Genomic DNA, 12204 nt, shown 5'->3' on the forward strand with positions numbered 1-12204 from the left:
ATTGATACTGTGATCTCAAGCAGCAACCGCCTCAAGAGGAACAAACAATACAAGCTCAAGAAATACCAAGAAAGCCAACAACAAAATAAAGATGCTGTGGAAAGGCCTTAGTGGTGGTAGTGGTCACTGGAGCACCATGGTCTGTGAGTAGCTTTGTAGAGGCATCATAATTAGTGTCAGGGTCTGGAGTTGTTACCTGCCTGCTGCTAACTTTTCTCCACCACTAGGTGCCGCTGGCCGGAGGAGGTCGAGGGAGGACAGGTGTAGCTCATCAGCTGATCGGCTAGGAGGTTTAAAAGGGACGGATTGCCAGCACTTCATTGCCTGAGTGTCTTTCCCTCGCGGTGCAGCCGCTGAGACCGGACTTGGACCTATCTGAACCTCTGAAATTCTGTGCGGAGCCACCCTCCCGAACCTGGATCACTTCAGCTGGTGATCTGCAAACTCTCCTGTGAGCTTCCCCAGCGTGAGAGAACCCTGTCTACCTCCAGAGCCCGCCGACCCAGCCTCCAGCCTCGGTACCTACGAACAGCTGGCAGACCGCACCTTCACGTCCCTGGCTCCGAGCCTCTCCCTGGCAGATCTCCCAGCAGCCCACTAGTAAGCCCTTGAACCTTCAGGTAAAATTCTGGGGTCCAGTTACTTACCTGTCCTTTCTCTGCAGTGTGCCAGTTCCTGTTCCTGTTCTTCTGGGCCAGTCCTTCTGAGCTTGAAGCTAAGATAAATAAACAATCTAAACTTCTAGTTGACTCTGAGTGTCTCTGCATGTGGGTCAAGTCGGCCATCAGAGCTGTGACAATTAGATGCTCAAAACATCAGCTGACTTCTTCTGATGCAAAGGCGGAACGGCTCTACTCTTTGTTCCTCCTGGAAAGGCTTCCTCTTAAGTCTATCTCTAATGCTACCTCCTACTACTCAACAGAGAAAACCTTTTTCAGCTGATTTTATCTGGGATCTCAATCAATCACCTAATAAAGACCATCCTATTAAGCACCATGAGAATGGAGCAGCACTTTCACAACTGAAGAAAATATGATTTGTCTGTCCATTTATCTCTCCTTCCAAGCATCACTTGTAAGCAAAACATGAAAATACCAAAACCCCTCTGCTTGAACATAAACGTTTTGGTCAAGATCAATGACCTCATCCTGGCCATTCAGTTGTTCATTTGAATTGAGGTTCACAACTTGAAAATGCCAAGAAAACATCATCTGCGCAAAGCAAAGCTACAACCCCAAGGTTCCAGAACCCCACACATCCACTTCATTACTATGCCTCAAGATCCTGTCAGCGTAAACAACAAATAGAATTGAGATGAAGCATCCATGGAAGCGTGCAGCCTTCACTGGAAATGAGTTTGACTATTTGCTGAAGACACAACTCTTGTTTCGCTTCTACAGGGGCTGGATGGCCAGTAAGAGTGACTCTAGTACCACATACTCCCAATGAATCCTGACACATATGTAAGACTTTTGCCTATTTACAAATTGGATTTGGAGTAGACTACCTTGACACCCTTAGCAACTTTGCAAGAGTAGATCTGAGCAGTCTGGAACCAGCACTGTCTGGTACTCAATGTGGTATTTAAGAAGGGTTTCCTGTTGAAATCTTTTAAACTACGATGGCATCATCTGCAAAGGTAATGAACATATTCCTCCCTGAACCTTCAGAGCTACATATAATCAGTTATGTCCTCCATTTCTCTTTTCAGACTTGTTTCTAACATCCATCCTGGGTAATCTGATGGACATGGAAACCACAAAATATGGGTGTGAAAGCTTTCACAATGGACTGTGAAGAATGTGGTCAAAGATACTTTTATTAATGTTCTGGGCTATACAGTGGCACAGCTGTTAGCACTGTTGCCTTGCTGCAAGAAGGTCCTAGTTATGAACCCCAACCTGGGGTCTTCTGCATGGAGTTTACATGTTCTCCCTGGGCTTACATGGGTTCTCTCTATCCAGCTTCTTCCTGCAGTCCAAAAACATTCATGTTCGGTTAACTGGTTACTGCGAATCGCCCTTGTGTGCATGGTTGTTTGTCCTGTGTTACTCTGTGTTGTCCTATGATCACCTTTTGCCAAATGCAAGCTGGAGATAGGCACCAGCCCAGACAAAAGCAGTTCTTAAGGAAAATGGTGTAAACTCTCCCTAAAGACCAATTTGTCTTGGGGAATCCTAGCAGAAGATGGTGTCCTCAACAATTCTCCGTCACATTACGGATGACTATTCCAAAGGAGGGACTGCACATTAACATTATATAAATAAAAAAATAACCACTGCTTTCAAGTTTTATTTGAAACGTGTTTGGACAAGGTTTACTGCTAACCATTAATTTCTAAAGACCTGCCCGCAGAATATCACAAGGATTAAATTGTGTTTAATTCTTCACAGATAATTAATTTTAGCAAAGCAAAAAAAAATAAAAAGTAAAACATGTATGGTACAGAAAATCCTTAGAAGTTTCTTTCTTACCTATAGGCAGTCCTGGATGCAATGAATAACCTCCACATTTGTTTCCTTGGTCTCTGTTCTCATTAGGGCCAAATTCTTGGATGCTAAACAGTTACTTTACATGCTGGGTCCTCATTTAGCAAGCTGACATGGCTACTCCATTTAAGCCCTAAATCTCTAGAAATCTTTAAAATGAGGCTCATATGGTCACATGTTGAAGTAACAGAAACTGCTGCAAAATAATAATGATGAAGATGAAGAAGAAACCATAATAAATGCACTGAATGTTTCCAGCTTGAATGTTTTTCACATGCAGGCTTCTTCCTGATAAAACACGGAGCGCTTTTAATGCAACCATAGATCTATATGTATCTATGTGTCGCTTCCACTCTGCGCTTCTCTCCGCACATCCGAGCAGCCAGACTCCGGCTTACCTTCTACAGCCCATACCGACGGCAGCATCCATAGAAAACATACGATGTCCATAATGAGAGTCATCCCGTGCATTTGAGTGTAAAATTTAAAAAAAAGAAGTAAAGGAAGGAAGGAAGAAAGCGACGCATCCGTCCAGCAGCGGAACACTGGCTGTAAATTCATTCAGGAACATGGAGCATTATCCTCGTCATTATCAGCGACAGAAGGGATCATGGCTGGGATCCTGCTGCCGTTCACGGCATTTGGGAGCAACCAAATGAATGGGAGGGGGGTCACTGGAACTTTTAAAATAAATAACTTTATTTTCTTCACAGGTTTAACTTCATATTTCACAATGATGGTTTTATGTAGCTATACACTGCTTTAAACACAGCTGTTTACTCGATGTGCAGAACTTAAGATGTACTCTATGTCCAGCATATATAACTGCATTCTTCCAGATAAAATATAATAAATTATAAATATAAATAAACTAAACTGAAAGTAGACATTAATAAGTATATAAGTATATACAACTGTATAAGTATATATAGTTTTTATATATAGTTTATAGTATAAATTAAACAAAGTACATAAATAGAAATACATGCCATATGCACCATGAAGCTGTGAATCAGAGTAGGCTGTTGCTATATGGTTTGTGGTTCACAATAAAAACTATATGTACACACATATACAGACATATTTAGTCATATCCAATAAATTAAAATATGTGTGCCGACGAAGTTCATTTTTCAGTTTAATGAAATCAATATATCATCTGGAAAACCTATAAATCTATATATATATATCTTTAGCCTTAATTTTAAACTAAAAGGCCCATAACAAGAGCCTAACCTGATTCTCAGCTTCATGGTGGCCAAATAAGCAGAGACTCTCCAGCTGATCAACATGAGCCGTTTCGTAACTGAAAACTGGAATGAACTGAAGACCATGAGTCAGAAGAAAGACTCAGAAGTAATGCTGACATTAGAGTGGGAGAAGGAAAGGAAGAGACAGAAAGGAAGGGAGGGAGAGCTCTGGTGAGGAAATAGAGCAGAAGAATATGAGCTTGACAAAAAGGAATCCAGCCTGCCTCCAGATGAGCGAGGGCTGCAAAACAAGAGATTAAAGGAGCCCAGGGCTTGTTCCCATGGAAACCTTTGCCCATGGAGATGGCAAAAAGAATGAAGCAAATTGTAGGTCAGACGCGCCATCAGCGGTCCAATCAGATGAAAATCTGTCTTGACTTAAGGGTCATAGAATCAGAGCAAAGCTGGTCGCTGTCAGCTTCTGCTGTCACAGTTGGGGTTCTACTTCCAGGTTAAAAAAAAGAGCACAGAGCTTCTGGAACCACTGTTGGACTGCCCAGTTTGACAAAGAATATGATAATATATAAAATTACAAATTAAAAATGAATGTAAGATCTTGATTTTTTTCTCAGAGTCCTCCAAATAACTACATAATTAGAGCAAAGAACATATAATAATTTTAATATTATGATTTTCAAATCTCTTCAGCTTAACTTTCTGAAAACCATAGCATTAGATCACATTTTGGGTTGGACAATGAAACTGAAACACCTGTCATTTTAGTGTGGGAAGTTTCATGGCTAAATTGGACCAGCCTGGTAACCAGTCTTCATTGATTGCACATTGCACCAGTAAGAGCAGAGTGTGAAGGTTCAATTAGCAGGGTAAGAGCACAGTTTTGGTCAAAATATTGAAATGCACACAACATTATGGGTGACATACCAGAGTTCAAAAGAGGACAAATTGTTGGTGCACATCTTGCTGGCGCATCTGTGACCAAGACAGCAAGTCTTTGTGATGTATCAAGAGCCACGGTATCCAGGGTAATGTCAGCATACCACCAAGAAGGACGAACCACATCCAACAGAATTAACTGTGGACGCAAGAGGAAGCTGTCTGAAAGGGATGTTCGGGTGCTAACCCGGATTGTATCCAAAAAACATAAAACCACGGCTGCCCAAATCACGGCAGAATTAAATGTGCACCTCAACTCTCCTGTTTCCACCAGAACTGTCCGTCAGGAGCTCCACAGGGTCAATATACACGGCCGGGCTGCTATAGCCAAACCTTTGGTCACTCATGCCAATGCCAAACGTTGGTTTCAATGGTGCAAGGAGCGCAAATCTTGGGCTGTGGACAATGTGAAACATGTATTGTTCTCTGATGAGTTCACCTTTACTGTTTTCCCCACATCCAGGAGAGTTACGGTGTGGAGAAGCCCCAAAGAAGCGTACCACCCAGACTGTTGCATGCCCAGAGTGAAGCATGGGGGTGGATCAGTGATGGTTTGGGCTGCCATATCATGGCATTCCCTTGGCCCAATACTTGTGCTAGATGGGCGCGTCACTGCCAAGGACTACCGAACCATTCTTGAGGACCATGTGCATCCAATGGTTCAAACATTGTATCCTGAAGGCGGTGCCGTGTATCAGGATGACAATGCACCAATACACACAGCAAGACTGGTGAAAGATTGGTTTGATGAACATGAAAGTGAAGTTGAACATCTCCCATGGCCTGCACAGTCACCAGATCTAAATATTATTGAGTCACTTTGGGGTGTTTTGGAGGAGCGAGTCAGGAAACGTTTTCCTCCACCAGTATCAGGTAGTGACCTGGCCACTATCCTGCAAGAAGAATGGCTTAAAATCCCTCTGACCACTGTGCAGAACTTGTATATGTCATTCCCAAGACGAATTGATGCTGTATTGGCCGCAAAAGGAGGCCCTACACCATACTAATAAATTATTGTGGTCTAAAACCAGGTGTTTTAGTTTCATTGTCCAAACCCTGTAAATAACATATCCAGAACCTGTGTGTGTATGGAGGCGTTCATGTGTCCTGTATAAATGTGGTATAAGCCTGTCAACGCCAGAACACCTGCTGACAAATTAGTCTTATATCTAATCATTTTATGACAGCACTATGCAAAGAAACCTATAATGAAAACAATAATAAAAACTTATGAATGAGCTTTTTGAATCAAAAACATGGTTTGTATTAAGTGTTAAGAAGTTCCTGAAAAGCTTAGATCTAGAGTTGTTCCATTCATTTGCTTTAATTGTTTTCCACTGCCACCAGTTAAAGAAACCCTGCACCATTACACACAGGGGCTGCTGAAAGGAAACATCCACATTCACAGCTCCATGGATTTAATTTAGCACATCTACAACAGTTAATGACCGCTTGGTGGCAGCACGGACTTTCAAATTACTAAATGAAACGGGTCAATCCGGTTTCAATGGGCGTAACATTTGGTCCTAGAGATAACAGAGGGCAGTAACACTGTTTCCGTTCAATGCAGGAGAAAGAGGTGTGGAAAGAATGGGTTTCCAGAGGATATACAGGTCCTTCTCAAAAAATTAGCATATTGTGATAAAGTTCATTATTTTCTATAATGTAATGATGAAAATTTAATATTAATATATTTTAGATTCATTGCACACTAACTGAAATATTTCAGGTCTTTTATTGTCTTAATACGGATGATGTTGGCATACAGCTCATGAAAACCCAAAATTACTATCTCACAAAATTAGCATATTTCATCCGACCAATAAAAGAAAAGTGTTTTTAATACAAAAAACGTCAACCTTCAAATAATCATGTACAGTTATGCACTCAATACTTGGTCGGGAATCCTTTGGCAGAAATGACTGCTTCAATGCGGCGTGGCATGGAGGCAATCAGCCTGTGGCACTGCTGAGGTCTTATGGAGGCCCAGGATGCTTCGATAGCGGCCTTTAGCTCATCCAGAGTGTTGGGTCTTGAGTCTCTCAACGTTCTCTTCACAATATCCCACAGATTCTCTATGGGGTTCAGGTCAGGAGAGTTGGCAGGCCAATTGAGCACAGTGATACCATGGTCAGTAAACCATTTACCAGTGGTTTTGGCACTGTGAGCAGGTGCCAGGTCGTGCTGAAAAATGAAATCTTCATCTCCATAAAGCTTTTCAGCAGATGGAAGCATGAAGTGCTCCAAAATCTCCTGATAGCTAGCTGCATTGACCCTGCCCTTGATAAAACACAGTGGACCAACACCAGCAGCTGACACGGCACCCCAGACCATTACTGACTGTGGGTACTTGACACTGGACTTCTGGCATTTTGGCATTTCCTTCTCCCCAGTCTTCCTCCAGACTCTGGCACCTTGATTTCCGAATGACATGCAGAATTTGCTTTCATCCGAAAAAAGTACTTTGGACCACTGAGCAACAGTCCAGTGCTGCTTCTCTGTAGCCCAGGTCTGGGGAATGTGGCACCTGTAGCCCATTTCCTGCACACACCTGTGCACGGTGGCTCTGGATGTTTCTACTCCAGACTCAGTCCACTGCTTCCGCAGGTCCCCCAAGGTCTGGAATCGGCCCTTCTCCACAATCCTCCTCAGGGTCCGGTCACCTCTTCTCGTTGTGCAGCGTTTTCTGCCACACTTTTTCCTTCCCACAGACTTCCCACTGAGGTGCCTTGATACAGCACTCTGGGAACAGCCTATTCGTTCAGAAATGTCTTTCTGTGTCTTACCCTCTTGCTTGAGGGTGTCAATAGTGGCCTTCTGGACAGCAGTCAGGTCGGCAGTCTTACCCATGATTGGGGTTTTGAGTGATGAACCAGGCTGGGAGTTTTAAAGGCCTCAGGAATCTTTTGCAGGTGTTTAGAGTTAACTCGTTGATTCAGATGATTAGGTTCATAGCTCGTTTAGAGACCCTTTTAATGATATGCTAATTTTGTGAGATAGGAATTTTGGGTTTTCATGAGCTGTATGCCAAAATCATCCGTATTAAGACAATAAAAGACCTGAAATATTTCAGTTAGTGTGCAATGAATCTAAAATATATGAATGTTAAATTTTCATCATTACATTATGGAAAATAATGAACTTTATCACAATATGCTAATATTTTGAGAAGGACCTGTATATACACTCACCGGCCACTTTATTAGGTTCACCTGTCCAACTACTCATTAACGCAAATTTCTAATCAGCCAATCACATGGCAGCAACTCAATGCATTTAGGCATGTAGACATGGTCAAGACGATCTGCTGCAGTTCAAACCGAGCATCAGAATGGGGAAAAAAGGTGATTTAAGTGACTTTGAACGTGGCATGGTTGTTGGTGCCAGACGGGCAGGTCTGACTATTTCAGAAACTGCTGATCTACTGGGATTTTAACGCACTACCATCTCTAGGGTTTACAGAGAATGGTCTGAAAAAGAGAAAATATCCAGTGAGCGGCAGTTCTGTGGTCGCAAATGCCTTGTTGATGCCAGAGGTCAGAGGATAATGGCCAGACTGGTTCGAGCTGATAGAAGGGTAACAGTAACTCAAATAACCACTCATTACAACCAAGGCATGCAGAAGAGCATCTCTGAATGCACAACACGTCGAACCGTAAGGCGGATGGGCTACAGCAGCAGAAGACCATACAGGGTGCCACTACTGTCAGCTAAGAACAGGAAACTGAGGCTACAATTCACACAGACTCACCAAAATTGGACAATAGAAGATTGAAAAAACGTTGCCTGGTCTGATGAGTCCCAATTTCTGCTGCAACATTCTGATGGTAGGGTCAGAATTTGGCGTCAACAACATGAAAGCATGGATTCATCCTGCCTTGTATCAATGGTTTAGGGTGGTGGTGGTGGTGTAATGGTGTGGGGGATATTTTCTTGGCACACTTTGGGCCCCTTAGTACCAAATGACCATCGTGTCAACGCCACAGCCTACCTGAGTATTGTTGCTAACCATGTCCATCCCTTTATGATCACAGTGGACCCATCTTCTGATGGTTACTTCCAGCAGGATAACGTGCCATGTCATAAAGCACGAATCATCTCAGACTGGTTTCTTGAACATGACAATGAGTTCACTGGACTCAAATGGTCTCCAAAGTTACCAGATCTCAATCCAATAGAGCACCTTTGGGATGTGGTGGAACGGGAGATTTGTATCATGGATGTACAGCTGACAAATCTGCAGCATCTGTGTGATGCTATCATGTCAATATGGACCAAACTCTCTGAGGAATGTTTCCAGTACCTTGTTGAATCTATGCCAGAAAGGATTAAAGCAGTTCTGAAGGCAAAAGGGGGTCCAACCCGGTACTAGCAAGGTGTAACTAATAAAGTGGTTGGTGAGTGTATTAATATTTTGTGAAAGGCTAACACAAAGTAACATAAAGCTATAAAAATGAAGGAAAATGAACGATTTTCAATATTTTTACACCTACAAATCTAAAAAGTATGCCATATATTTGCATCCAGCCCCCTTTACTCTGATGCCCCTAAATAAAGTCCAGTGCAACCAACTGCCCTCAGAAGATGCCTAATTATTAACCAGAGCCAACTTATGTGTAATTTAATCTCTTAATAAACCTCACTGTGCTGTTTCTGGCCTGGTTGGAGAACATTACTGAACAAACAGCATCATGAAGACCCAGGAACACAGCAAGGTCAGGGAGGTACCTCTAGAGGAGCTGGCCAAATGTATAGCTCAGGCAGGAGAATCTGTGGACAGGACAACTATTAGTACTCCACAAATATGGCCTTTATGAAAAGTGACAAGAAGAAACACAATGATTAAAGAATGCCATAGAAAGTCTCCAAGCCATGTAGGGGACACATTTATGATGAGCAATAAAGTGATCTGGTCAGATGAAACCAAAATGTTATTTGCTGGCTTAAATATAAAACACATCACAATGAAGATACTGCATCATCCCAACTGTGATACATAGTGTTGGTACCATCATGCAGTGGGAGATGCTTTTCTTCAGCAGCAACAGTGAAGTTTTTCAGAGTTGATGTGAAGATGGGTGGAGCTAAATAGAGAACAATTCTAGAAGAAAACCAGTTGTAACCTGCAAAAGCCTTGAGACCCTGCAGGAGGTTCACTGTTCAACAGGGCAATGACCGTAAACATACAGCCAGAGCTACAGTGGAATGGTTTAGAGTAAAGCAGATTCATGTGCCAGAATGGCCCAGTCAAAGTCCACACCAAAATCCTACTGAGAATCTGTTGAAAGATTTGACAATTGATGTTCACAGATACTGTCCAACCAATCTGACCAGGCTTGAGCTGTTTCGGACCAAAACTTCAACCTCTACATGTGCAAAGCTGGTGGACACATACTCCAAAAGACTTTTTTTCTTCAAAATATTAACTCAGGGTGGCTGAATAGAAATCCATGCCACAACATTCAGATTTGTTTGTGAAAAAAAAGAAAACCTTGTATGATTTTTATTATGTACTTTCTTTTGTCGGTCAGAAGTGTGTTCTGGTATGTTTTACAAACTCAGTAGCACCAAAGTTACTGACACAAACAACACTAAAATCAATACCGGTGAGCATTTTTCATGTTCATTTTATTTTTCAGATCGGAATATCTGGGAAGTTTTAGTTAGTGTTGTAAGACACAACTGACTGAATGTTCTAACATTATTAAATGCTACAGGAGAAGACTGTACTATTGGTAAAAAGAGGGTTGTTCAATGAATTAACAGCAGGGGAGCCTAAAAGTGTGATGCTTGTGGTTTTAAATTGTTTTTTTTCTTGATGTGGTTTTTCTCTGCTGTATAAATCTTCTCAAATTAAAAGGTGGATTTTTTAAATTGTTCAGCTGGAGATTTTGCTACATCAATAAAATATTATTTCTAAGTTTTTTTTACACATTTTTACCGGGTTTGCCAATAAGTTTGCCAGGTCCTGTGTGAAAGAAGTCAGGTTAAAACCTTTCATATAAGAAGATGTTAAAAGTGGAGAAATATGATTTCTTTCAATGATTACCATCAGAACTCTTGACTATGGCATTTTAGATTAGCTGGAAGCTTTGCAAAAAGCCACTTGGATATCCTGATAATAAATTAGTCTGGCCTGGAAGTAACACATGCATAATGAATGCGATTAGCTTTAATTATTTGGAATACTTTAAGTAGTAAAAAGCAGTTCTTCATGCACACATAGCCACCCCTCTAGAGCTTAGAGGGTCTGTAAGCTGTCCAGCTGCTGCTCTTTGCCATCTGAGTTGCATAGTGCAAGTCTCAGAGATTTATTGCAATAAACCCTATGTCACCCTCCCCATTTCAAAAGGACAACTATTTTTTGTCAAGGACACACGCTGAAAATAGCTCCATCTGTGTAACTATTGTCAGTTCTAAATTTGAAATACTCATAGGCCCAGATCAAAAAATATTCAGCCGTGAAGAGGGTATTTTTTATTTAAGAATAAGTCAGATTTCCATTTCCAATTACAGTGAACTTGGCAGTGCCAATTTTTGCTGTACTACATCAATCTATCTATCTATCTATCTATCTATCTATCTATTGGTATATCATTTAGAGAAATTCTGAAAATGGGAAAAAACATGATTTTATGGGCTCACGTTTTTGACAGAGCTTTAGCGCTAAGTCTTTTTTTGCTCTGGGTGTCTATGATGAGGTGACCATTTAACTGAGAATGAGGGAGTAACAGCCAATAAGGCTGTAGACTTGATAGATGATTCTTTGTAAAGCATGTTAATGCAGCCAGTGCAGCCCCTCAGACTGCATGTTGTTTTGATGGTCACAGTGCAGAAAGCCACCTGCAGCTTTCCCATCAAGTTGTTCCTCTTGAGCATTCTGTGGACGTTCAGGTGAAGATATGCTCTCTTGGCCTTTTCTGTTGTCAGGACAGATCCTCAGGCATATAACCACCAATGAATTTTAAAGGAATAATGCCTTTTTCTTTTTCTGACAATATTCAAATTGAGAATTTTTCCTGCGCACCATTTTGGCCTGTTATTGTGCCTAAAAGTATCCTCCATTGATATGTTTCACTAGAGTTATGACGCCATGTAACCAGAAAGTTCCTATCCTACTGTACATTTCTGAAACTTACTGTATAATTATGAAAATCCGTTTTATTTCAGAGATCTGATTGGTCCATATGTTCCTAACAGAGCACTTCGTTTTCAGACTGCAGGTTTACTGGTGGTTCCTAGAGTATCTAGAAGTAGAATGGAAGGCAGATCCTTTAGTTATCAGGCTCCTCTCCTGTGGAACCAGCTCCCAGTTTTAGTCCGTGAGGCAGACACCCTGTCTACTTTTAAGGCTAGGCTTAAAACTTTCCTTTTTGATAAAGCTTATTGTTAAACTGGCAACTCCTGGTTCAGTGCTTCTGTGTTTTCGGTGTGTCTGCTCTGTCTTCTCAAACACAGCAGATGGCTTCTCCCATGGTTCTGGTAGAGGTTTCTGCTGCAAACTCATTGACTTCATGCAATCAGCTGGACTTCTTTAGATAGATAACTTTTTACCAGTAGATATAAACTGG

General features: G+C 41.6%; 1 protein-coding gene across 1 annotated transcript in view; it reads right to left on the reverse strand.

The window, feature by feature from the left end:
* LOC124876437 (ephrin type-B receptor 2-like) overlaps positions 1-3066 on the reverse strand; it is a 52936-nt gene extending 49870 nt beyond the window's left edge. Inside the window, exon 1 of the mRNA XM_047379200.1 lies at positions 2888-3066. Coding sequence (XP_047235156.1) covers positions 2888-3050 — 163 coding nt within the window. The 5' untranslated portion in view covers positions 3051-3066. The remainder of the gene's footprint in view (positions 1-2887) is intronic.
* Positions 3067-12204: the final 9138 nt, after the last annotated feature.

This window comes from Girardinichthys multiradiatus, chromosome 1 (assembly GCF_021462225.1).
Source record: "Girardinichthys multiradiatus isolate DD_20200921_A chromosome 1, DD_fGirMul_XY1, whole genome shotgun sequence".
Classification (NCBI taxonomy): domain Eukaryota; kingdom Metazoa; phylum Chordata; class Actinopteri; order Cyprinodontiformes; family Goodeidae; genus Girardinichthys; species Girardinichthys multiradiatus.